This window comes from Rhododendron vialii, chromosome 10a, assembly GCF_030253575.1.
Source record: "Rhododendron vialii isolate Sample 1 chromosome 10a, ASM3025357v1".
NCBI lineage: Eukaryota > Viridiplantae > Streptophyta > Magnoliopsida > Ericales > Ericaceae > Rhododendron > Rhododendron vialii.
The window spans coordinates 29,367,070-29,394,730 of record NC_080566.1 but is presented as its reverse complement, the minus strand read 5'-3'; the positions used below and the strand labels follow the sequence as shown (position 1 = coordinate 29,394,730).

General features: G+C 39.8%; 1 protein-coding gene across 1 annotated transcript; it reads right to left on the bottom strand.

Moving 5' to 3' along the window:
* Positions 1–12,998: 12,998 nt before the first annotated feature.
* LOC131303448 (uncharacterized) lies at positions 12,999–18,597 on the bottom strand. Its single transcript, XM_058330320.1, has 2 exons — positions 18,370–18,597; positions 12,999–15,402 (listed from the first exon to the last, which is right to left on the bottom strand). Exons 1-2 carry the CDS (start codon positions 18,386–18,388, stop codon positions 13,229–13,231), a joined length of 2,193 nt encoding a protein of 730 aa, XP_058186303.1. The 5' UTR covers positions 18,389–18,597; the 3' UTR covers positions 12,999–13,228.
* Between the last annotated feature and the right edge of the window lie 9,064 nt (positions 18,598–27,661).

Genomic DNA, 27,661 nt, shown 5'->3' with positions numbered 1-27,661 from the left:
AGTAGAGTGCGTACGGGTAAAGTGCAGAAGAGATTCTTTTTCTGCATCCATTCTCACGTGCTAGTTTACCATTGGAGAGAGAGAGAGAGAGAGAGAGAGAGAGAGAGAGAGAGAGAGAGAGAGAGAGAGATTGATTGTGATTCAAAGTGGGTAATTGGGTGTATTGTTTCCTGTCAACCACTTGTGCCAAATTCAACTAATCCCACAAAAATAGGAACATCCTAATCTTATAGATAAAGATACGTAAAATACAATATAGATATTAATTAATTATCAAGGGCATAATGGGGCAACATAACAATTTGAGGATGAACACATAAGTATTCAAACACACTAGAATGAACACCTAAATAAGTTTCCCAATTAGGATGCCTATTTAATTTCCTCTAAATACTTGTACTGAGATTCATTATTTACGTGTGAAAGAAAACATCAGTCTCAATTAGGATTTATGAGAGAATATTTGTATTTTTGGATTTGGTGAGATTTTAGAGGGGTTACTGCAGATACATACTCTTTTTTTAAGCTCTTTTGAGCATTCGTTTGTACAACTTAGAAGCGCACATTTTGTTACGTACTTACTTTTTATCAGGTTCTTGATGAGAGTGGATTATACATTTTCTCCACCACTAATGTAATTCTATCTTTTCGAACTTTGCAATCTGGAGTTCCATATGACATTTTTACGTGATACTTATCATTTTGCATGTGTGATTTAAAAACTAAGTTTTATTGGGTAATTGTGAAATAAAAAGTGAGCTAGATATATACTGTATATGCAAGTTTCTTTTTGATCGGCAAATTTTTTTATTAATCTCTGCAATAGTACAAAGATTAAAAGGACAAGGGCATAAAAAAAATTAAAATTACTTAATCTCCAACACTACCCGAGATCCAATCACAGGTCCAAGACCAACCAAAGCCTAAACACCCAAAAACTCAAACCACCACCCTGTCAAAAATCACAAAAGATCGGGATATGAAACGCCGTTACTATCGCATAAACTGCTGTGAATTTGCCATATGTCGCCAATCCCAAAAAACGCCCGAACTAGCCGCAAACGCCTTGCATCCCAACCATCACCCGTGAGAAACACCTCTGCAATTGCTGCTATCAGAAACCCATATCCAAGCTCCAATCACCACCTTCAGCCGCCAGCAACCACTCTGAACTTGCTGCTACCAAGCCGTGAAAACACCCACACTGCACCATGGTCCATAGACCCATCGCCGCCAAAAGCTTGCTGCCGACTTGATACCGTATATGCAAGTTGATGAGTCAGTTTTTGGCGCGGTCAATCTTAATAATCTGTGAAAGAGAACTCGACACTGGTGTCGTGCCGGCCAACACCCCTTTTAATGCCTAAGTTAGAATATTAATTTGTGGAGAAAACTATATAGAGATCAAGCAAATTATGTTGCAAGAGTACTCGTGTGACTATCCCTATATCCCCATTGCATGGGGAGTGAATATATAGACGTTTTAGAAGCAGAGCCCTAGTATGAGCAGTGTTCTAAAAAGCGGCTGCCTAGGCCTATTAGCCCCCGCGGTGGTCCAACACCTAAATTAGACAGCCGACTAGTTGGGTGTCTAGTCCTTGCCTAGGTGTTAGGCGACCAACTAGGCTAGTCGCCCCTTTTCTGCCCGACTAGTGCCTAGCGATTTTTAGAACATTGAATATGAGTATATCCTTGGATCGTGGGATACGATGTTGACAAGGGTGGCATCGATTATCTCCAATAGCCAGCCCTATTCCGAAAGTAACACGACCCAATAACTTGGGAGCGTCTATATAAGAGCATCTCCAATCCAATACTCTATTTGAGAGTATCAAAATATTCTATTTTATTCATAAAGTAATTTTAGAGAAAATTACTATTCATATTTACTCCAACCATAAACCCTCTATTATTCATAAAGTGATTTTAGAGGAGATCCTCTATATTTTCTCCCATCCTCTAAATATGGAGGATCAAAATCACATCCTCTCAAATAGAGGAGGCTTGAGAGGATGGGTTGGAGGAATTTCATACTCTCAAATGGAGGAATAAAGCATGGGTTGGAGATGCTCTTAGAGCATCTCCAATGCACCCTCCATTCCTTTATTTCTCCATTTGAGAGGATCATTTTTGGAAGAAATACCATTCCAATCCATCCTCTATTTTCTCCTCCGTTTGAGAGGATCAAGTTTGGTACTCCAAATATGGAGGATGGAGAAAAAAATGGAGGATGTCCTCCATTTCACTATTCACCCTCACCAAATCCCATTTTGTTCATCAAATTAGTTTTGATACACTAATCCTTTATAAAATTGATACCAGTCAAAAGATATGTACAATATCTTCAAAATAAGACCCATATTGAGTATTGTTTTAATGAAGTTAGAAAAATGAAAATTTGAGTTTTGGAGGGAAAGTGGGAAAGTTTGAGATTTGGGATGAGTTTTTAAAAAATAGAAGTAGAAATAGAATATTGGGTTGGAGTTAGATTTCCTCCAAAATCACTTTTGCAATAAAATATATTATTTTAATACTCTCAAATGAAGAAATGAAGGCAAAAATGGAGTATTGGATTGGAGATGCTCTAACAAGTTTTTCTTTCCCCTCCCAACTCCAAAGCTGGCTCGTATGCAGTTTGCTCCCGCGCGTATTCTCACACATGCACACACGAGACATACAGCATTAGAAACGAAACCAATAGATCGATCTCCATCTGCTCGCGGACAACCGGAATCCGATGGGCCTGTTATGTGGTTGTGGCGGGGGCTATCAACTCGTGCATATGATCTGATCATCATAAATACATAATTTTTTTTTTTGTTTCTCGGATCATTTGCACTTATCCTAATTTTGCTCGATCGGCTAGGAACCAAGATGAAGAGACAAGTGGGAAAGACTCGAAGGGGAAGGAAATAGCAGCAGCTGGAATTAACAGAAGACGAATTATCACAAGGCCCCAACTCAATTTCTTGGCGATTCTCTACGAACACGGCGTAGCCCTCGACACTTCTCGTCCTGACCAGCTCTGTCAGCAGCTTTATGACGGTGTTTTCTTAAAACCCAACAAACTGGTGAGTAATAACATTGGAGTATTGGGAGGAGACTTTTACTACGTACTAGCAAATATTAAGGTGAAATTGAAATAATTAAAAAAACACAGACATGCATGAATTCTTTGATCAAGAATCAATCTGCAGCATGGTCGAGTTGAATGACCATTATAATAATATCATTGTAAGCTATATTTATCTAACCAACAATTACTGAAGCTAATCATAATTAAAGCAGAAACCAGGGCCCGGCCAAGGTATGTTGGGGGTCCTAGGCCAAATCATCAAATGGGGCTTCTAATTTTTTAACAATTACAATGTAATAAGAAATAGTTTCTATATATAACAATATTAGACCACGTTTCACCCAAAACATGCTTTGGTTTAGTGGTTTGGGTGTTTTTTTGTGTTGACTTTGATAAAGGTTCCAAACCTGGCTAGAACAGTTTTTCCCGTGATGTTATTGTTATTTGACAAATAAAAACTTATAAAGGAAGTGCTGGGCGGGAATCAAACCCGGCCATGATGACGTGTGGGTTAGTAGTCATCTTACCAGCACACCAAGAGGACTCATAGTAAAAATTGTAAAAAGTTTTGCTATTCCCATATATATGTGATTTTTTGAGAGAATTCGTGCATGAAGCTACTTTTTTTCTTTTTAATCATGGATTTTGTTCATATTTTATCTCGTTGTTGCAGAAGTACTATGTTGATAAGAATTCAAAGAAGAATTGCTTCGTGTTATTTGCCAGAGAACTCAGCATCGTCCACGGTGCAAGTCCTCAATATTGGGGATGGATGAAAGATAAGGAAACAAGGTAAGAAAATCATAGTCTAGCAACTTCATCTTGCCATTAATTCGTGTTGCAAGCCCTGTTTAACACTTAACCACTCAAATCAATAACACCACAAGCAATGCGGCCAAATCACGAGCGATTCCTTCATGCTAGGGTTGATGCGAAGATGAATACCCTTGAGGTTGTAGAAATGGGAGAGTGAATTAGTGAGGACTCCACAGAGGTGGTAGTCCAGTTGGCAGGGTTCACTACCCTCCTTGACGGAGACGTGGATTTGAGTCCCGGCAAGTGGCTTGGTCTCACGTTTGTAGATGAGTCTTTGGGCTATTTGGGGGGTGGGTGGGGTGTTAAGCCAATTGTGCACCAGGTGGTGCTATGGTGGATAGGGAGCCCCTATAGTCACGCCCAATGAGGGTTATTGCTAGGCTTATTGCCCCTTCCCATTCTTTTGACTATCAAAAAATAAAAATAAATAAAAATCAGTGAGGAAGTCAAAGAACCACTCGGCCTTGTAAGGTGACCACACTAAGAATAGGGAAATTTTTATAAATGGTCCCTCTAGTTTGCATGAATTTTCATTTTCATTTTCGTCCCTCTAGTATTAATTTTCATTTGGGGGGGGGGGGCGGGGGTGTTTAAGCCAATTGTGCACCAGGTGGTTCCATGGCAGATAGGGAGCCCCTATAGTCATGCCCAATGGGGGTTATTGCTAGGCTGGTTGTCCCTTCCCACCCTTTTGACTATCAAAACATAAAAATAAATAAAAATCAGTGAGGAAGTCAAAGAACCACTCGGCCTTGTAAGGTGACCACACTAAGAATCTAGTAAGTGAGTGATGGAGGAGAAGGTGCTTGAGGAGAGTACAAGATGCGTAGGTGTATTGGTTTCTTGGGACCATAACCCTTTTTGGCTGTCCTCCTTCAAGAATAAGGGTTTTGGATTTTTATTCTAATAATTATTTTATTTCTCTCTGATCATTATTCTTATTTTTCTCTCTGTCACTCTCCAATTATTACTCTATTTCTCTCAACACTTATTACCTATAAATTCAAAATACCAAAACGAACAGGGTCTTAGTGTTTCACTAAGTCTAAGCCCACCGCACAAGTCCACCGCGCGCCACGTGGGGCCTACTTTAGCCCCACAAAAATATAGATAAATATTTATAAATTTTAAAATAATTTTTTATAGAGCCCTGTAAAAAAAATCATCTCCTACGGGTATCCGTAGGTATGTTTTCTGAATTCGTAGGGACGAAAATACAAATTTAGAAAACATACCTACCGATATCCGTTGGAACTAATTTTTTACAGAGTTCCATAAAAAAATATTTTTAAATTTTATTAATATGTATTTTTGTATTTTTGTGAGGCTTGGAGTAAGCCTCACGTGACACACAGTAGACTTGTGAGGTGGATCAATTTGGTGGCCGCAGCAGTGTCGTGAGTGGTTATGGGCAGGCTTATAATCGTTTATTCACTTTGTTTCTCCTATGACATCCCAAACTCTAGAGCTATTTAATATGCGTGATGTCCTATTTGAGTGAGGTGGTTCCTTTATAAATTAAGGTCCACATGAATTCTGGGATGCTATTCATGAGATTTATGCCTGGCAGATGTCAAGTTTGGGTTTGGTTTGTTTGTCCTAACGTTTACGTGGCTGAGTTTAGCTAGTCGTTAGTTTAGCAGTTGCTGGCACATTCCTCCTGCAGTTATCTTGTTAATTACTTAATTTTGTTAAGTTGTTGCCTGTTTGTGAGAATTTTCGCGTGGAGTCTTTTTTTTTTATCGGCAAAAATAAATTTCATTAACGGAAAAAGGGGAAGGGAATCCAACAAAGAGTTGAACAATACATCTCTAGAGCAAAGCCCGGAACACCCAAAGGTCTGAAATAGATAAGCAATAAAGCCCAACCATATAACCAAAATGTACAATGAAAGTCCAAAACACCCAAATCCGGCCCAACCCTTGGACCGGCCCACCCAAACCAACCCTCAAACCCTAACCACCTTCAACATCCACTGTTGCACAAAACACTAGAGCCCAGCCTCGCTATTAAGCCGACCTAGTCTCTCCCAGATGTAGAGATTGGTGAAGGGAACCGGCCTACGAAAATGAACACCGAAGACAGTCAAGGCAAAGAGGAGCACACCACCACCAACATCAGGCCCCAGCAAATCCCCAACAACACTTGATCTAAATCAGCAACAGCAAAAACCCAGAGCGATGAAAATGTTGACCCCTCACCAGACTGAGAAACTTGGAGTGGCCGTCGACCGGACTTCGGCAAACAAAGCGACCTAAGCAATCTAGCCATGGGAATCACATACACCCCACCACCACTGAAAGGAAGCATCATCGATCAAAACTGCATCTTTACCGATCATTTTTGGAGTTTTGAGAAACCTGCAAAACAACAGTTAGAGAAAAAACAAACTATGGTACACCACCCATGACCACCGCTCCACCACCCACCACCACAAACACACCACTTGCCAGATCATCGCCACCAACCAAACCCCTGCACCTCTGAGACTCCCCGCACCACCCAACACCGCTAGGCTCCTGGAGGGACCAAGGAACGTCTGACCGGATGCGAAAAAAGCAAGAGCTCAATCGCCACACCCTCCCACACAAGGGAAGGCGGTGAAATGAACACCAAGCAGAGAAAACAAAGGGGTGAGAGAAAGCAGCGATCAAAGGGTAGAGGGAAGGTGAGAGAGGGAATAGGGGGAGATAGGAGGGAGAGAGGAGCCCAGGGGGAGGGGGGAAGGCGCCCCCCCCCCCCCCCCCCCCCCCGGCGAAATGAACACCAAGTAGAGAAAACAAAGGGGTGAGAGAAAGCAGCGATCGAAGGGTAGAGGGAAGGTGAAAGAGGGAATAGGGGGAGATGAAGGAGGGAGAGAGGAGCCCGGGGGGAGGAGGGAAGGCCCTCCCCCCCCCGGCGGTGACAACAAATGAGAAACCCTAGAGGGGAAAACTCACCTAAGGGAGAGAGAGAGTCGTAGCTCTTTTTGGGTGGAGTCTTTTGGTACAACTTATCTTATCTTATATGTGGTCCCAAGCCAAACTATGATGTTGTTTGATAAAACTGAAAGCTTAAACTAAAACCTAAAAAATTAAGTACTATAAGCTGAATGAAGAATTTTTTAGATTGAAAAGATGTTTGAGAAATATATTAAACATTGGATTGAAACAAATACCAAACAAACAAAACCGAGTCTCATGTCCCAATAAATTTAGGCAGCTCGCTACATGAATCATATTTTTCCATTGAGTCTATGTCAGGGCTACCTGTTTAGTAAGCCCAAATTCTCTCGTATCACCCCATTCAAAGTCAGTTAATCCTTCTAATCTTACTATGATGAATTAATTATAGTTCCACTAGTTGTAATGATGTCAAGTATATATCTGCAATTACAGAGGGATACTTCACACAAGATTGAATGCTGAATTAAAACAAATGATGAATTATATTAGTTCCATTAGGTCTAGTGATTCTCTTATAATTTATTAATGATCACCATGTATTTGTGGTAATTTGTGGAGTGGTGATTGTGGTGCCGATGGTGGAGTGATACTGGTGGTGGTAGAGTGATGGTGGTGGTGGTGGAGTGGTAGATAGTGGTTGTGGAGGTTTTGGTGGTGGTGCTGCAAGCTGGTGCTGGTGGAGTGGAGGCGTGCATGGTTGAGGGAGTCGTGGTGGTGGTAGTCGTAATGGTGGCAGCAGAAGTGGCAACAAAGTATTTATGGCAATGGCGGAATGGTGATGATAATGGCGATGACAATGATGGTGGTCACTGCAAGAAAATGCACTATTAGTGACTAAATTTGCCGACGCAGCACAAATTTCATTCGTAAATGTAGGCTTTTGGCGATGACAAATTGATTATGTTGGCAAAGAATTGCAACGTTTGCTCTTTTCCTTGGCAAAGCTTTTGGGAAAAGTCAGCTCATGGAGGGAAAGATTTTGCCAACACCCAATTATTCTTTGGCAATGTGTTATGGATAGGTAAAAGATGAAATCTTTCGGCGACGAGCTCTTCAAGTTGGGAAAAAGCTAGACCCATACAATTCATACATGGACCTTTTTTCTAGCATAATTTGACCAGTAAGACATTTGAATTTTTTTTGTTTTAAGTGAACATTTTTTGGCTTGTGATTGGAATGTTTAATAATTTTTATTCCTCTTTCAAAAAAGCGAAAACTATGGAAAATTTTAATTTTTTACTTTAAAAGAAGAAATTAAGATGAAAAATGTGGACTCTTTTTTTTTTTTTTGGTCAAACTATCACGTGATTTACTCATAAAAATTTTACCAAAGAATAAAAAAAATAACAAAAAAGGAATTCCATAAAAGAGTAAATCACGTAATACAAAAAAGATTTATGAGTAAATAAAAAATAGAACCCATTCCCCGCTATGGGTACACCAAATGTACACCGCATTTAGTGGGACTCATTTCGGAATTCCACATAAATGATCGGAGACGCTCAATTTTTTTAAAATATTTTCCAAGGGTCTCCGCATAAAATGAGCTCATCTAAATATCGATAAAGGCTTGATTAGTTCTTTGCTCAATTTCCTATTAGTAGTTTGTCTATAGAATCGATCAAGTCTTTACCGATATTCGGCTAAGCTAATCTTTTTCGAAGTCCCTTAAAAATGTGTTTAAAAATTAAGCGACTCTGATAGTTTGTGTAGGATCTCAAAGTGTGTCCCATAAAACGCAATATACATTTGGTGTGCAATGGTATATCCACAGTTCTATTGAATCTAGTTGTCACGTCCCTGATTTTTAACATAAATAAGTAATACATTTTAATAAAAGAACCTCGCGCATTGTACATATTACCCAAAAGAGTTTCCTACCTGTTTAATTTACAAACAAGTCCCCATGATTTAAGAAATACAACCTTGGCACTACGGCCCACATTAACTTAGATACAATACGACATATTCAGGATGTTACAAACTTTAGTCAAAAGATAATTCACGAGCAAATTAGTTACAAAGCCATCTTTGGCCAAAAGTTAGTCTATTTCAAAGATGAATTAGTAACTAAATGAAATTAGCTTCCAAAAATTTTCATGTCCAAGCACACCATTGCATGCAGTCTATTGCCCAACATTAAAACCTGAAAAGAAGGATTTTTTTGAGCTACACTAGCCCAGTAGGAAAGTCTTTACCAACGCTAAATGCAAACTTGTTGATAAGTGCAAACGAAGAATGATAAGAAAACTCAGCTTGAATATATATATTATTCAACCGACTTGAAAGTGAACTTCTATCCAGTTTAAGTGCATGAGTCATGTGACACAAACGACTTAGATAATCCCAACTCGACTCGCTAACCCAAACTCCCACCATTTGTATTTCCACCCCTTGCGTTACCGTACAACGCCACAAGGATTACCGTGTTACCACCCCGTGCGTCACGGTGATCCCTAACGACTCGGGTTACCCTATTCCCACCCCTTGCGTTACAAAACCCCTCTAAGTCTCCGTATTTCCACCCTTTGCGTTACGGGACTCCCTAAACCAACTTCCAACCCATTCGACTATTTTCTCACACAATATACAAGCTAAGACTTACCCATGACCACATTCATAGATGGGACATCATACGTTATGCCAATGTCATCACAAATGCACCAAGAACAATCACAAGTATCAATAATCTATAGAATACACTCTAACGACATTTTAACTACGTAATTTCTTATTCGATTCTTACTAACGGAAGACCATCGGAACAAGGATAGCATCGAGAAGTCAAAGGAAGTCAATTAGATAAGCTTAAGATAGGTTAGGAGGTGTCCAAAAGGATTTAGAAGTGATTGGGGGTCAAAACAATCGACGGAGAAGTAATAGGAGCAAAACTGGAGTTAAGCTCCTGGTATCGATACGCGCATAATCCGTATCGATACAACACTAACTGTCCAAAAAGATAAGCTTACTGTATCGATACGCCACATAATCCGTATCGATACCACGGGGCTTCGGGTAGCGATTTCAGCAGATTTTCGAGGCATGCTCAACAAACAAAATCCAACAGCCCAAGGCATGAATTTACACCAAATCAACACATAAACACATAGAAGAGGTAAAGAAGTCCCTACCTCGCAACAATGACCGAGATTCAAGCATTTTGAACGAGCCCTAACCTTTCGAACTCCGAAACTTAGATTCAAGCTTGACCCACGGATCTCCGAGCTCAAGAATGCGAATGGAAGGCCTGAGGGAGGTTGATTCTTGAAGATTTTGGGAGATGAGGTGGAATTTTGAGTGAGAGGAGAGGAGAGAGAAAGAGATCGGCAGGGAGAGAGAGGGAGAACGGATGAGAGATAGAGAATGGAGATAAAAAAAAAAGTTCTCCTACTCCTCACACACCCCTATATATACTCATGTATCTTTTTATTACACCACTCCCTCAATTCTCTATTCTTTCACTCTAGTCCTCAATCCAAATATCCGCCAATTTATCCATATTTTCTCGATTAGGCATTTAGTTAACAATTCAAAAATTAAAATTATTCGGGTCTCTACACTAGTAGTAAAAACAGAACCCACGGAAAGTTTTCGCTCGTAAAATTGGCGCTCTGATATTTCCATGCGTTCCGAGCATAAACCTGTTTACACCCATTTTTGGCTAAAATTAGAAAAAGAATAGAAGACTGGCCTTGGAGGTAGTTTCACGCCTTGAGAAACCTTATAAATCGGTCACCTGCAAAATTGGGCCAGTTTGAATGCAAAAAGGCCAATTGAGTTTGCAAAGTCTTGGGACAACCCACTAGGTCCGAGCGTTTCATCCAGGCCCAAGCCAGTTCTTAGAAACAATAAGGCCTTCTAGTAGGTCCAAATCAGCTAAAGCCTGGGTTTTTCTCCAAGGGCTCACAAGGCTTTAAATGATGGAGGTCTATGATTCACCTCAAGCTCAGGCCCAAGTGACGGATGAGCCTGCTTTTTAAAACGTCTCATATGGCCTTTAATTGGCAGGAAAAGGCCTTAAGTTGCTCATAACCAGCTTGAAGGCCTAGGATGTTCTTGCTTAATAGGTGGTCTAGGTAAGCTACTTACAAGCAACTCAGGGCCCGAGTCTCTACTATTCTTCAGCATGAAGAAAGGCTTGGGACACATGGCAGCCATACACGGCGACATCCCAAGCAGCTCACAGGTCTAGAAGGTTCTCTCTAGCAACATACAAGCTGCTCAATAACAGCTCAATTAGGCTTCTTGTATAAAAGCTTAAAGAAAGCAAATGGTAGGGCACAAGTCCCACGAAATCTCTCTATTCCATATATAAATATGTGTGTGTATATATACACACACACATACCTAAAAATAACAAGTGGGCCATCAAAAGTGGCTCAAGAGCCAATGAAATAGCTGAAAGGTTTGGTAAAATTTTGGCTTTTAACCTTGGCGGGCCTAAGATCTTCTATCCAGGCATTCAAGCAGCTTACAAACAGCTCAAAAGGCCTAGAGATTCTGTACAGCCAAAATTCTTTTTACCCTTTTACAAGTTTTTATGCAGGAAATGAGAATTTTTTCAGGCCTTCCAGGCCTCAGCAGATTTCTTGGAATGAGGAGTAAGGCTTGGACATGTGGCAATCACTCATTGGAGGAAGTAGAAGCAGCTCAAGCCTAAACCTTTACCAGGAGGACACTTGACAGCCATGCATAAAGGCCTTTGGAAGCAGCTCAAGTAGCCGGAACTTCTGCCTATAAATACCACATTTGAAGGCCTCGGCCTTGGTCCATGACCATCAAGCTCACGACTTATCCAATTTATCTTTCAATTATCTTTACTTTACCGTTCAATCTAGCCAAGAATACATTTTATTTCATTTCATTTCATTGCAATCAGACTTTGTTTAACCGTTAATAAAGTACTTTTAGGTCTTGTTCTACTTTTCTTTCCATTTTCTAACAACAATTAGGAAATTTTTAATTCCTTTTCGATAAAGCAAACCACGAACCTCCTAACGGTTTTACCCTTAAGCCGTGTACTTTCGTTCGATTAAGAGTCAGATTAAGACTTCCAAGCATTGATACAAATTTAGACAGCAATCTCGTCCTAGCACGCCTGGGATTCCAAGCGGATTTGGTTTAAAGGCATTATTTGGTTCAAATCTGACAAAATATGAGATGGACAGACAGAGAAACATTGAACGAGACTCAGCAGTGCTATCTGCTTTGGGATTAAAGACCATGTCAAAGGCATTATTTGGTTCAAATCTGACAGCCAAGAAAAAAACTATCAAGGAGGGAAAGAGCAAGATGGATTGTTGCAATGATATATGGTGACTGTTGTGTTCGGTTGGTTTCATTTATATTCATCGATCATTTTGCTGCTGTCAGACTATGTGCCTAACATCGTCAGTGGGATTATCTATAGCTTTTTAAAAAATATTTTATTGCAATTTGCTTTCATTTATATCCATTTTCCTTTCCTCTTTGCACAAATATTTTTAGTTGGTATGTCTTCGTAAATATATCATAAGCTTACAATTTTAAGATTAACAGGCTGAACTGGATGCTAAGCTTAAAGAACAATCACAAGCCAATTTTATTGATTTGTTGTCCAAAGAACATGTTTCTGTCAATGTGCTTGGGAAGCGATCGGTTTTTTTAAGGAATACGGGAGTCCCAAGGACACCCCCTCATCGGTTATGTGAACTGTGTATTATTGGGGCTACGTGAACTGTATGCTATGTGAACTGAGCGCTATATGAACTGTGTTATGTGAACTGTAGAGGGTATTTCTGTTTGAAATAATAAGTCAAAAACTATATTGGGTAAAGATAATATAGGAGGAGATTATTCAAGGTTGAGATGAAACCGAAGCTAAATAAAGGACCTGCCTCCAAAAATCCCAACTACGAGGTATTTAAAGGAAGACGTAGAAAATCTTCCCAAGACTAGTCGCTAGCTGGATTTAACAGGGTACATGACATTGCCTCTCACAATCCACATATATGAACATCACAAGGACTCCTATTCCAAGAGGGAAGTTGGATTAATTGATATAACTAACACAAGAGGAAAGTTCGGTGGTTTATATATCAGGAGCTAATCATATGGTAGTCGTAATATGTTACCTAAGATAAATTAAAAAACGCAAACAAACAACAGAAATAGATACTTGATAGGCAAAAAGAAATTTTTATTAATCTTTGAAGATGATAACGAAGATTAAAAAGATCACGGGCACACCGGCAAAAGCCTCTTGAAAATCACACCCAAAGAAAGGCAAGAAGCCGACCAAAAACATCACAAGAAGCACGAAAGCCGCAAAGTAACCTAACACCAAATTAAAACAGCCACAATCTAAAAGAACGGCTACTAAACAATTAAACATTCATACCCTTAGTTTTGTTTACCTAAAAACGGCCTCAGCTACAGCACGACTACGAGGTATTTGGAAGTGATCAGTTAAGCCAAAATGTGCCATGAGAAGCCAGAGATGAGTGAGATACTCCCCCCCTCGTCTCAACTGTTGAGCATGTTGTCGTCCTTTGCATTGGCTTGCAGCATAACCCAATATTTCCATCCAAAAAAAAACAATTACATTCCATATACGTTCCTGTTCGTCGTGTCTTCCTTGTTCCTGCTCGTACTTTCCGAGTTGTGACGCGAGCTTACAGCTGTCAAATATCACAGAATTACTCATGTCCCCTCCTCCAACAACCATGTTCTCATCCTTCACCAAGCCTATCAACAAATCCGCAGCGTCTTCTTCTGTCACGTCTTTAAGCGACTTGGATGTACGCATTTCTATGAAGTCCGCAAGGTTGGAATATAGGTCTCTAAACTTGATTTGTCCCATCCCAATCGGCAACATATCCGGATGCTTAACTAGGAGGTATAGCATATAGCGCGACATGCACTTGCCCCTGTCGTGGAAGTACGACGGGGTATTAGTAACATCCGGCTTCATTATGAAATCGAGTTGGTAACGTATCTCTGTAGCAAGGTGCCAGACAAGAACGCTCCGCTCGAATGCCATATCCACGCTCCACTGAAGATCTTTGCGGTTGTACATTTCGAGCACTAGGCCTCCCCGATAGCCGTACAGGGACTTTAGATCTGTGTCTTTGTTGTTATTTCTTCCCCAAGACATAACATCCTTGACCCGTTTAAAGATTTGTTTTGGTAAATCTTCGTTTAATCCGAGATAAAGTGGGTCTGGAGGAGTAATGCTCTGGTACCAAAAAATCTCGGCAACTTCCTCAATGTGTAACAGCTTTAGGATTTTGAGGCAAAACAAGGGTTTTCTTCTTGTGGCAAAGCAGAATTCTAGCAGACTGAATTGTTCCACGGTTTTCGACCACCTCTTGCGTTTTCGACCCCAGTTTGTTGGTATCATGGTACGGATATGATTGATATTTTCTAATATTGCATATTTCCCACGCTTAATCAACCAATGAGCAGTTTGGTCGGAGAGCAATAGTTCCCCAAATGCACATAAATCCAGAATCAAAGCAACTACCAACAACACCAGAGTTATGGTTAGGTCAGTCTTGGAGGAGTTTTTTACCACCAGTGCACCGTCCAGTGATACCATCAGCAATACGCCTAGGATCAGAAAACTTCCGACGATTCGTTGAGTGACCCCCCAAGCCGAATAGACTACTGTTGCTTTGGTGTACATAACATCGTACATCAATCCGAGTTCAATCTCGACTACCGTTAAAGCCTTCTCAGGGTTCATTGCGTTGCTTTCAAAGATTGCCCTACTGGCATCCCGATCTTGGAAGCCAAGTATGAGGTCAGCGAAGAGACGCTTGACCATCTCAAAGAAGGCATTGGCCAAAAGTATTTCCTTTGCATCGTGAGATTCGGGAATCCGATCATCGACCACCGGGACCTCAGCCTCAAGAACTTGATGCGCGGTGACATGGTACCCCTGCAACTGCTTCATCTTACATTCCTCCATTATCTTGGACTCGCTAGTCGGGATTTGAGGAATCGAGTCCCTAAACCTTTTCTCGCTCGCTGAGAAGAGAGACCAAACTCGTTCGCAGTACTTGATCAGGCCAACAAAGAAGACCACGACAAATAGTGGCGAAAGACGAGACGACGTTGACCACGACAAGAGCATGATGTACGTGGTCGTCCCTGCTTGGGCAATGACGCTGAAAGAATGCCTCAGCCATAGCTCATTGTCTTCCAACGAGTAGGCGGTGATGGTGTCCATCCCACCCAAGTGCAAGAGCAAAAAAGAGGCCCAAAATGCCGTTAACTGGTTATTCGAAGAGCGAGGATTCCTGTTCTTACCCTTCCAGTAGACTTCCCCGATATCATCCGACAGGATGCCGATGGCCATTGTGGCTACAGAGTCGGCAAGCAAGTAGAAGAACCAGACAATGGTTCTGACCCAAGGTTTGGCGATGTACTTTCGGCGGTTTCCGAGACCGACGAGGACGATTTGGGCAGTGAGGCTGAGCAAGATCAATCCTCGGGGCTCCCATTCCCTCCACAGGTTCGTCCAACTCGATGGAATGAGTTGGCGGGTCTGTCTTCTGCTGATCAAAATCACACTGCCAACAACTGATCATACAGCTATTTCAATATGTGAAATCATGTCGAATACTAGTTTATAGCAGTAGGAAAGTAAATTAACGGACTGAACTTTCTAATTCTTACGCTCCATATGTTGTTCCGGTGGCAAACTTTCCAAGGGAAAACAATTTATTACGTTTCGTTGCAAGAGAGAAATGACTTATTCACGGCTCCGCACAATCATGGCCGTAAATTTCAACGATCAATGGTTGAGTTTTGCTTTTCAAATTTGACCCGTAACAATTGTTTTTTAATCCGAGCCGTCCAAAATACTATTGGACATGCGCTATTGAACATCGTAAATTTATTTATGGATTGCTCCGTAAAGAAGTTTTTCTCTTCATTGCAATCGTGACAAGCATGGTGCTAGCTAGTGGCTATGGTAATGATGATGGTCAAGGACGAACTGGACATTTTCATTTTTTGAGTGAACATGTACGGAAAAAAATATTGCTGTATTAAGAAACTTTTAAAAATGAAAAGACTATCATTAATTAATTCTACTGTAACAATCATCGTTACCATATGTACCTCCCTGGTCCATTTTCTTGTTGTGTGGTGTTCGGTGTATGGCTGACTAGGAAATTACTCTCTCCATCCCAATTTATTTGTTCACTTTTTAAATTTTACACATCCCAAAATATTTGTCCAATTTTAAATTGATTTAAAAAAAAAGTCCTCTTAATACCCTTTCTCTTTAATTATGCCTAAAAGAATGTGCAATATCATGTAGTATCATAATAGTGAGGGGTATTGTTGGAAACTTAACTCTTTTTGGTAGTAGTCATTTTGTCTGGTTAAAAAGTTGGAATCTCAAAACTAGACAAATGTATTGGGACACAGGAAGTGACATAAGGGTTGTTTGATAATCTAAATTCAGCACTTAAAATTAAATCAATTAAGTAATATGTGATTAAGTAAATTTGATAATAATATTTCACATTGCTTAACAAATTAAGTGTCTTAAAATGTAGGCTAAAAAGTTTTTAAAAAATATGTGTTTTCATTCAACCACCACCACCACAATCACTCCCGCCACCATCACTCCGCCACCACTACTATTCCACTACCACCACCGCCACCGCCACTCCACCACCACCATTCCTCTACTACCACTACTACACCACCACCATCACTCACCACCACTATTACTCCACTACCGCCACCACGATCGCCACCACTCCACCACCACCGCTGCCGCTGCCGCTACACCACAACTTCACCACTATCACTCCACCACCACCACCATCACTACTCTATTAATACCACTACCACTTCACCACCATCTCCATGCCATCACTACACCACCACCACTACTCCACACCACCACCACCACCACCACCACCATTACCACGCCACCACCACCACTCCACCGCCACCAATACACAACCACCGCTACCATTACGCCACCGCCACCCCTCTCATTGTACCGCCACCACCCACTGTCACCATTACACCACCACAACTCCATCGCCACCATTACACAACCACCACCACCATTACGCCGCCACCACCACCCTCATTCCATCACCACCAGCCCACCACCCCCACCACAATCACCACTCCACTATTATCACAAATTCGTTGTGACCATTAGTAAAATTAAGAGAGGATCGAAACTAAAGTTATTTACCATTTTCTTAATTCAGTACTTCATACATTTATCAAACAACTTTTCAACTTAAAAAATTCAGCATTCAGTATTTAATTTTTCAGCTTTCAGTTTTATCAAACATCGGCATCCATTATTCTTAACCGTACAAATCATTTGCCATCTACCTCAATATGTGAAACTAAACTTATATATTCATTATTCATTAAGTAAAAATAAAATCTGAAGTTCTGAACTAAAATATTGAAAAATTCTAACGAAACGAAAGCACAAAAATGTGAGCATTCATTGTTAAGTGTTCCCATTTTTAATGGATGACCATGAAATTAAGTTTTGCATGAAAATATCATCGGTACGTACGTCCATCAAGAATATCTTGCAAACAAAAACACTAATTTGCCCAAATAATCAAGATACGTCAAAACTTACAAAGACCGGATTAAAGCCCTAATTTCACAATTCATAGAGAATAATCAGCTCGGTTCCTAATTCGGTGTCAAAACCTCCAAACACCAAAAAATCATTTGAATTTGTTTGGGGAAATGACGGCCAAGGACGTGTTTGATAATTAATACACACTAAGGACATTTTCAGTATTAACAAATGTTTTCAGCATATCATTGACGAGTATTAATTATCAAAATAAGTTCTGGGCGGTCATTTTCTCAATTTGTTCACATTCCCCTGCTTCAGTCCGCGCCAATCACTGATCATATTGGATAATGGTGTGGTGCTAAGAAAACGGATAATTTTCTTTGGATAAGTTCAGTTCGTTGTTGAATTATTATTGACAATTAACATTTTGTGACTTTTTTCCTCTATCACAACAAACACCAAAAAATGTGTAAATTATGTTTCGGAAAACATTTTTCACCAAAATAAAATTTGTGCTGCAGTATTCCTTAACTAATCATCAAGGCCAGCCAGGGGTAAGCCCAGCAAGCCCGTGGGCTTGGGCAACAGTATTAAAAAAAAAAATCAGTGGCAACATTTTAATAATCGTCCGTTATGTATCATGTCGGCTAATGCCTAATGGTATTTTAAGCCTTTCAATATTGTTGCACCCCCATATACCGGTGAGACGAGAAACTACATGTGTATGGGTGATTTAAGCCGCACTCAAAATAAACTTTTTAGGCCGATACTAGCTTGACCGTTATGAGTGATTTAGGCCACACTCAAAATTAACCTTTTTTGTCAAAAATAATTTTCAGAAGTTGACGACTGCTACAACCATTTCCCGTTACTTGTCGTTCAATATATACTTCCGCTCCAGCTACCGCCCGATACCCCATTATTCAAAATCTTGAAAATGCCAAGTTGTTAGATTAATGAGATAGTACCTGCTTGAATCAACATCATGATTTGTGTGACTTTACTTCCAGATTAGCTGAATGGTACCCTTCTTCTCCAATAGACACACACAGAGACAAAGAGAGAGTGATGGCTATATATTTAAGTGGGGTCTCATTTTATCTTTGATGATTGAGTAAAAAGGAACTGAGAAGGAACGACGGGAAAAGCCCCTCTCTCTCTCTCTCTCTCTCTCTCTCTCTCTCTCTCTCCCTCCTGGATCGCTGGACTTGTCCACCGTTATTAGAAAAAGAACATGGCACAAGTGTCCAAAAGAAGAGATTATTCACGGTCCCAATGGCCCCAACTCCCTTCCCCATCACGTAAGAATCTGGTGCAAGTCATCCAATCACAAATAGAAGTGTTGCGCGGAAGTGACGAACAAATCACAAATTGTTGTAATGTAAGTGTTAGATTTTTTGGAGAGTTCCAACCTAAAATTGATTGGCTATAAATGTAGTAACCAAGCTTGAGTGGCTTAAATGAGCGATGTCGGACAAGTCTAACATTCTCATTTATTCTCACTCATGTGCAGCCCGGATGCACGTGAATGTGACAAACTTAGGCGACAGAGATGAAAGAGACTTTCCTACCAGAAGTGAGGCCACCGAAGATTTAACTATGATACAATGTTAGATTTCTTGGAGGGTTCCAACCTAAAACCAATTGATTATAGGTAGAGTAACTTTTAGAATATATTAACCAAGTTTGGGTGACTTAAATGAGCGATGTGGGACAAGTCTAACAGTAAGCATCACAAACGAAAAAATTAAACCAAACCACATATTAAGGGTGAGAGAGAAATGCAAACAATCAAAGGAGACAGACATTTATGTGGTTCAGCTTACCGAAATGCAAATCCGGTAAGCTAACATTGATCATCTGACTTGTGTTTATCTGCAAATCTCTATAATCAAGTTAACTCTTAGATAGTTGGCTGCTGTAGAAATATTGGAATCGAACGAAAAAGAATAAGTTATTAGCTTGAGATATTTATCATTTGTACTAATTCCCTATTCTTCTACAAAAACTATTTAGGATTGTATTAGCATCGTTTTTCAATCTGCATGCATGTGCAATCGCTTCTTAATTGTCATGTGTAGCCTCTTTATGTATATTTTCACGTAACATTTTTCTTGACTTGCATGTTATTGTGGGGTATATATCATATCCTGAGTTTTCTTCATAGTGGGTAAAAGTTGATACATTTTTTATTTTGCACCTAAATGTACGTGTAATGATGATGTCTCCATAGAGGATAAGTAGGAAAAGTAGAAGTAAAAGTTGATATGAAATGTGTAATGATAGTGTCTTCTTAATAAGTTAGAGTTACGAAATTAGACACTTAAAAAGAGACGGAGAGAGTATCTACTTTATGAAGTTATAAGCAAAATCTCTGTAGTTTCCGAAAATAGCATCCACATAGGGGTATGAAGATTTGAAAATTTTGGAAAACATAATCAATTTTGGTGAAAATTACGTTTTGTTGTTGTTGGGAATGCCTTGTATTCTTTAGTCCCACATTGGTTAATTATGTTGTTCCCGTTTTTGTAGCCTATTATAAATAAGGCTTTTGGGGTACTTCTAGAAATTATCTTTTGGGCTTTCATATTGTGGCCTTTCTAGAGTTACGGATTATAGCCGGCTCTTTGTATCTCTTCTTCACGTTGGTTAGTGAATCCTCTCTCTCCTCGCCCGTGGACGTACCCATCTTGGGGAACCACGTATATCTTGTGTCTTTGTGATTTCTTGTTTAGTTTTCAATTTCTCGTTCTTAGCTTGCATTCATAGCGTTCGTTACAACAAACTGGTATCAAAGCCTTAGGTTGCAAAAACTAGGGTTTCGTTTCCGATTGTGGCTATGGCGGCTAAATTTGAGATTGCGAAGTTTGATGGGCAGAGCAGCAGTTTCAGTCTTTGGAGAGTAAAGATGAAGGCTCTGCTAACCCAACAAGGATTGCACAAGGTTTTGTTAGGCAAGACTAGTTCTGGAATCAAAGAGGAAGATTGGGATGATACGGATGCCAAAGCTCTGAGTTCTATTCAGTTGAGTCTGGCAGATGACGTTCTTCGCGAGGTGGAAGAAGAAACTTCAGCAGCAGGAATTTGGCTGAAGTTGGAAGGCATATATATGACAAAGTCGCTCACCAACAGGTTATATCTCAAACAACGTCTTTATACGTTTCGTATGCGAGAAGGTATACCTGTTAAAGATCATTTAGACGAGTTCAACCGTATTATTATGGATCTGAAAAATATTGATAGTAAAATTGAGGATGAGGACCAAGCCCTAATTTTGCTATGTTCTTTACCACTTTCGTATGAGCACTTTGTTACAACCCTATTGTATGGCAAAGACACGATATCCATGGAGGATGTTAAGGCCAGCCTATATTCGAAAGAATTGAGGAAAAAAAGTGTCAGGTGAGGGTGATGCACATGCGGAGGGTTTGTTTGTTAGGGGAAGAACAACAGAAAGGGTGGAGTCGAGTAATAGGGGAAGATCCAGATCATCAGGTAAGAAGAAGGGAAAGTGCAATTATTGCAAGAAACCCGGGCACTGGAAAAGTGACTGTTTAAAACTCAAGGAGAAGGAAAAAGAAAACCAGAAAGGGGGTAAAGTAATTGCTGGAATTGCTGAAAGTTCAGATGAGTCAGATAATGTGTTATCAGTTACAGAGGGCGATTCTCGCTCTAATACCGAGTGGGTTCTAGATTCTGGATGTTCATACCATATGTGTCCGCATAGAGAGTGGTTTTCTACTTATGAGGCGGTCAATGGTGGTACAGTTTTGATGGGCAACAACATGGCCTGTAAGACTGTTGGTTCAGGAACGATTCAGCTTAGGATGCATGATGGTATTGTTAGGACTTTATCTGAGGTTCGACATGTTCCGGATTTGAAGAAAAATCTTATATCCCTGGGTGCTCTTGATTCTCATGGTTGCAAATTCCTCGGTGAAGGTGGAGTTTTGAAAGTCTCAAGGGGTGCATTAGTACTGATGAAGGGTCAAAAGCGTGGTAACCTTTATACACTCCGGGGCAGTACAGTTTTAGGTGCTGCAGCAACGGTTGCTTCATCCAAGGTTTCAGATTCAGACTTGACTCGTTTGTGGCATATGCGCCTTGGGCATATGAGCGAGAGGGGGATGACAGTTTTGAGCAAACAGGGTTTGCTATGTGGCCAGAAAATTGAGAAACTGGATTTCTGTGAGCATTGTGTCTACGGCAAGCAGTGCAGGGTAAAATTCAGTACAGCTGTTCATCGCACCAAAGGCATGGTGGATTATTTTCACTCGGATCTTTGGGGTCCCGCAGAGGTAACTTCTAAAGGTGGTTTTCGATATTTTATGAGTATTATAGATGATTTCTCTCGTAAAGTTTTGGTGTATATGTTGAAACATAAGAGTGACGCCTTTAATACATTCAAACAGTTTAAAACTTTGATTGAGAATCAGACTGGTAAGAAAATAAAACGTTTGAGAACTGATAATGGTATGGAGTTTTGTCTTGGCGAGTTTGATAGATTTTGCAGTGATGAGGGCATTGTGAGGCATCACACAGTGAGAAAAACCCCTCAGCAAAATGGTGTGGCTGAACGAATGAACAGGACTCTTTTGGAGAAGGCACGTTGTATGTTGTCCAATTCCGGATTGGGCAAAGAATTTTGGGCTGAAGCCGTTTCCACAACATGCTATTTGGTGAACAGGTCTCCGTCGACTGCTATTGAGTGTAAGACTCCGTTTGAGGTATGGTCAGGTCATCCAGCTGATTATTCTGTATTGCGTGTTTTTGGGTGTCCAGCTTACGCTCATGTGAATGAGGGTAAATTGGAGCCACGAGCCAAGAAGTGTATTTTCTTGGGTTATGCAGCAGGTGTCAAAGGGTACAGGTTATGGTGCTCTGATGATTTGAAGTTTTTGATCAGTAGGGATGTGACTTTTGATGAAAATTATCTGATTAAGGAGTCTAAGCAGGTTGATGATACAGTTCAGGAACATAGTGTTCCAAAGCAGGTGGAGTTTTTGGGTGAAGCTTCCGACTCAGGGAAGAAGCACATTGAGAAGCCAATTGAAGAGGAGTTCAAGAGTTCAGACACAGAGGTTGATGCATTAGTTGAGCAACCACGCACTATTGCTAAAGATAGGCCAAGGAGGGAGATTCGGCCTCCTGAAAGGTATTCGGCTTATTCTGAGATGGTGGCCTATGCTTTATCAGTTGCTGAAACAGTTGAGTATGAGGAGCCTTCAAGCTATACGGAAGCTGTTTTGAGCGCTGAGTCTGCACAGTGGTTTGTTGCTATGAATGAGGAGATTGAGTCTCTTCAGAAGAATCAGACATGGGAGTTAGTAGAACCGCTGAAAGGGAAGAGGATTGTTGGATGCAAGTGGATCTTCAAGCGCAAACCAGGTATTCCAGGGGTAGAAGACGCTCGGTTTAAAGCTCGGCTAGTGGCGAAAGGATACAGCCAGAAGGAAGGTGTTGACTACAATGAGGTATTTTCACCAGTTGTAAAACATAGTTCCATTCGCACTTTACTTGCTATTGTTGCATGTTATGATCTTGAGTTAGAGCAACTTGATGTCAAAACTGCGTTTTTGCATGGCGAGCTTGAGGAACAGATTTATATGCGTCAGCCTGAGGGATTTGTTGTTTCTGGTAAGGAGGATCACGTTTGTTTACTTCGTAAGTCTTTGTATGGCCTCAAACAATCCCCTAGGCAGTGGTATAAGCGGTTTGATACTTTTATGATAAGCCAGTCATATTCTAGGAGTGAGTATGATAGTTGTGTATATTTTCGAAAACTTCCAGATGGTTCATTTGTTTATCTACTGTTGTATGTTGATGATATGCTTATTGCTGCCAAGAGTGTGTCAGAAATCAACAGGTTGAAACAACAGTTAGGTGGTGAATTTGAGATGAAAGATTTGGGTGCGGCAAAACGTATTTTGGGTATGGAGATTTGCAGAGATCGAGTAGCTGGCAAATTATTTTTGAATCAGAAGTCTTATGTTCTTAAAGTACTTGAGCGCTTTGCCATGCAGAACTCGAAGCCAGTCAGTACCCCTTTGGCAGCACACTTTCGACTTTCAGCTGAGTTGTCACCACAGTCGGAGGATGAGGAGAAGTATATGTCTCAGGTTCCATATTCGTGCGCAGTTGGGAGCCTTATGTACGCCATGGTATGTACTCGTCCTGATATTTCACATGCAGTTAGTGTCGTTAGTCGTTATATGGGGCGTCCAGGAAAGGCACATTGGGAGGCTGTGAAATGGATACTACGGTATTTGTGCGGAACTGCAGGTGTTGGTCTATTGTTTGGGATTGTCAATTCTGGTGATCATGCTGTTGGTTATGTTGATTCGGATTTTGCCGGTGACCACGATAATAGGAGGTCTCTGACAGGTTATGTCTTTACTCTGTCCGGAAGTGCCATTAGTTGGAAAGCTACTTTACAGGCTACAGTTGCGCTGTCTACAACAGAAGCGGAGTATATGGCCATTGCTGAAGCTGTGAAGGAGGCATTGTGGATGAGAGGTTTGCTTTGTGAGTTTGGTCTTGCACAGGGTGTGAGTTCAGTATTTTGTGATTCGCAGAGTGCTATATATTTGACTAAAAATCTGATGTATCATGAGAGGACTAAGCATATCGATGTCAGGTATCACTTCGTTCGGGATATTATCTCACAGAAGCAAGTTGAGGTGAAGAAAGTGGGTACGGCAGATAACCCAGCAGATATGTTGACTAAACCGGTTCCGGTTGCCAAGTTCAAGCATTGCTTGGGCTTGCTTGGTATTTGCAGTTGATCGCCCCTCGGGGGCATTTGGCGAGTGAGAGGTTAGAAGGGGATAGCTATATTTGGTGATTTGGTTCAGTGGAATTCAAGTCAAGGTGGAGAATTGTTGGGAATGCCTTGTATTCTTTAGTCCCACATTGGTTAATTATGTTGTTCCCGTTTTTGTAGCCTATTATAAATAAGGCTTTTGGGGTACTTCTAGAAATTATCTTTTGGGCTTTCATATTGTGGCCTTTCTAGAGTTACGGATTATAGCCGGCTCTTTGTATCTCTTCTTCACGTTGGTTAGTGAATCCTCTCTCTCCTCGCCCGTGGACGTACCCATCTTGGGGAACCACGTATATCTTGTGTCTTTGTGATTTCTTGTTTAGTTTTCAATTTCTCGTTCTTAGCTTGCATTCATAGCGTTCGTTACAACAGTTGTGACTTCAAATGCATTGAATTTTGTGTGTTTCCTAAAGAACTTAGAGCTCTCAAAAGGGACTAAAATTGTGCGAATGATCTCTTACGTAATTACGGGTGAGTTTCCTCTATACTAAATGGAAAATGGCTAATATTTTTACGGATTTCTAGATTGGTTATTTTCCTCAAATACACCTACTAAAATACCATTTAGCAAAATTAACTTAACTATTATTATTAGCCTGAAGACAACAAAATTTAGTGAAAACAACCCCACTATACTCACGCAATGCATGACTATATTCTATTCAACAAACATAAAAAATTCTCAGTCTTCGCCTAGGATTCTTCGTTGTATCTAAATGGAGTATCATGCAAGAAAAAAGTACCAAGCAATAATGAGACAAATGGTTTAGAAAACATAAGACATAAGGATCAAGAAGAAGTTCAAGATGCTATAGATTTTTCCGTACGCTAATTCTGTTTTTGTTGTTGCCGGGTTGGTATCATGTGATGCCCACCTGGCACATACGGGCCGTTCAAAAGTATATTGGATGGCTCGGATTTGGAGAAAGAGAAAAAGGAGAGAGAGGGTTTTAATTTGAATCATCCAACACACTTTTGAACGGCCTGAATGCACCGAGCAGGCACGGCCACGTGGTATTCATCTGGTACCCAAAAATTTCTTGTCTTTCACGCTAATTACTGTGGCAGCTATTTAATTTTGTGGGTCCTAAGGGCCATGAAGTACTGAAAGAGTAAAGGTAAAAAGGGAAATAGAAGAAGTGTAACTTAGAAACAAAACACGGACAACAAAAAAGAAAGAGACAACGACAATTGGCCCCGTTCCAACTAACCTTCCTTTTTAAAAAGTTTTTTTTCTTTAATTTTCAAATTCAAATATAATGAAAATGAAAAAATAATTTTTTGATTTTTCTTGCACCGTATAAAAGATCTCAATGAAATCTATCAAACAAGATCCATATTGGTAGAAAAATTATTTGCATAAACATATAATTTTTGAACTTGAAATTACATTCTTTTTTCCAAAACCTTCTTTTTGTTAAGTTGGAACACCCTGTGTCACTGAATCACAACTATATTGAAGGTGCTTTACGAGGTAATAATTTGGCTACATATATGAAACACTTTAAAAGGGTGCTGATTTTAGCACTCCTCATTTTTGTGTCATTAACAAAATGTGGAGTGTCAAAATCAATCCTAATATGAAATTGATTTTGAGGTCATTAACAAAATGGAGAGTGCCAAAATCATTAGCCTTTAAAAATCCCATAAAAAAATTGCCTTAACTTGACTTTTTATTACATTATGATAATGATAGTCTCTTTTTTCTTTAATAATTATCGAGAACAACGTATTTTAAAGAAGTAAATTATTTTCACTTGAAATAATTTTAGCTTCAAATTTTTAAAAAATAAAATTATTATTTTTAACATAAATTAATTATCAAAAATAAAATTGGGCCTAATTTTTCGAAGGAAAAGAAAGATGTACACAGAGAATTTTCTTTCCATTTTGGTTAATTCACAGGGTTTACCTATTGCACTGGTAACAAATTATTTGTTAGTAACCTATCGTAACATTTTAAAGGGTCCAGATCATTTTTCAAACATACAATAATAATCAATGAGGGTGCATATGATACACACTCAAATAAGAGATGTGTATTATAGTACTTCTCCTATATTCTTTTCAACAAACATAAAAAAAATTCTCAGTCTTCGCCCAGGATTCTTTGTTGTATCTAAATGGAGTATCATGCAAGAAAAAAGTACCAAGCAATAATGAGACAAATGCTTTAGAAAACATATATAAGACATAAGGATCAAGAAGAAATTCAAGATGCTATAGATTTTTCCGTACGCTGATTCTGTTTTTGTTGTTGCCGGGTTGGTATCACGTGATGTCCACCTGGCACATACGGACCGTCCAAAAGTGTGTTTGATGGCTCGGATTTAGAGAAAGAGAAAGAGGAGAGAGAGGGTTTTAATCTGAGTCATCTAACACACTTTTGAACGGCCCGAATGCACCGAACGGGCACGACCACGTGGTATTCATTTGGTACCTAAAAATTTCTCGTCTTTCACGCTAATTACTGGGGCAGCTACTTAATTTTGTGGGTCCTAAGGGCCAGGAAGTAATGAAAGAGTAAAGGGAAAAAGAAGAAGAAGTGTAACGTAGAAACAAAACACGGACAACAAAAAAGAAAGAGACAACGACGAATGACACTGAATCACAACTATTGAAGGTGCTTTACGAGGTAATAATTAATACTACTTCATATTCTTATCCTTTGCGTGTCCTCAAGTGAGCACATCAATGGATTTTCATACTTCTTTTGGTAAAATTTCACTCAAGATTTTCAATTCGAAACATTAATTAATTGTTAGGTCTTCCTGTGTGCACATAAGCCTAATCTGTTGGAGAGTATTTACAAAGTCCCGACCACATCTCATGGATCCAATATACATTGAATGATCCGTATCCACTTAAAAGGCTAAATCTTGTAAGAGTTGAGTCATCCAATTATATATTAAGGTCCAACTCTTTTTCTATTTATCCGATCTGAAACTCAATCTTTCACACATGTTTCCAGCAATCTCCCTTTAATTTATTTTCTTATTCTTTTCTTCCTTAATGAGGAACCAAACATCCACTGATTAAAAGTTCTTATATTCCTTTCGTTTCCTTGGTTTTCCCTTATGTTCCAAACAGAGGGTCAATCTTTTTCAACTTCGCAATCAAGAGTTCCATTAATTCCATATGATATTTTCATGTGATACTTCATCTGTTCAATCGTTTTGAACTTTGCAATCCACAGTTTGATATGATACTTCCTCTGTTCTAAATTGCTAGTTCGCTATAGGAATTCAAACATTTTAAGGAAGCATGCATTAATAAATGCATTTACGCTTAAAAAGGTACATTGATTTGAAGCAATGCCCTTATATTTCAATTTTTGAATAAATCATTGTTATTGCGGACTATTTTGGAGGATTGAATACATTTTGTTTTGACTTATCGAAAAGAACTAACAATTTAAAACATCTCAAAGTAGAATA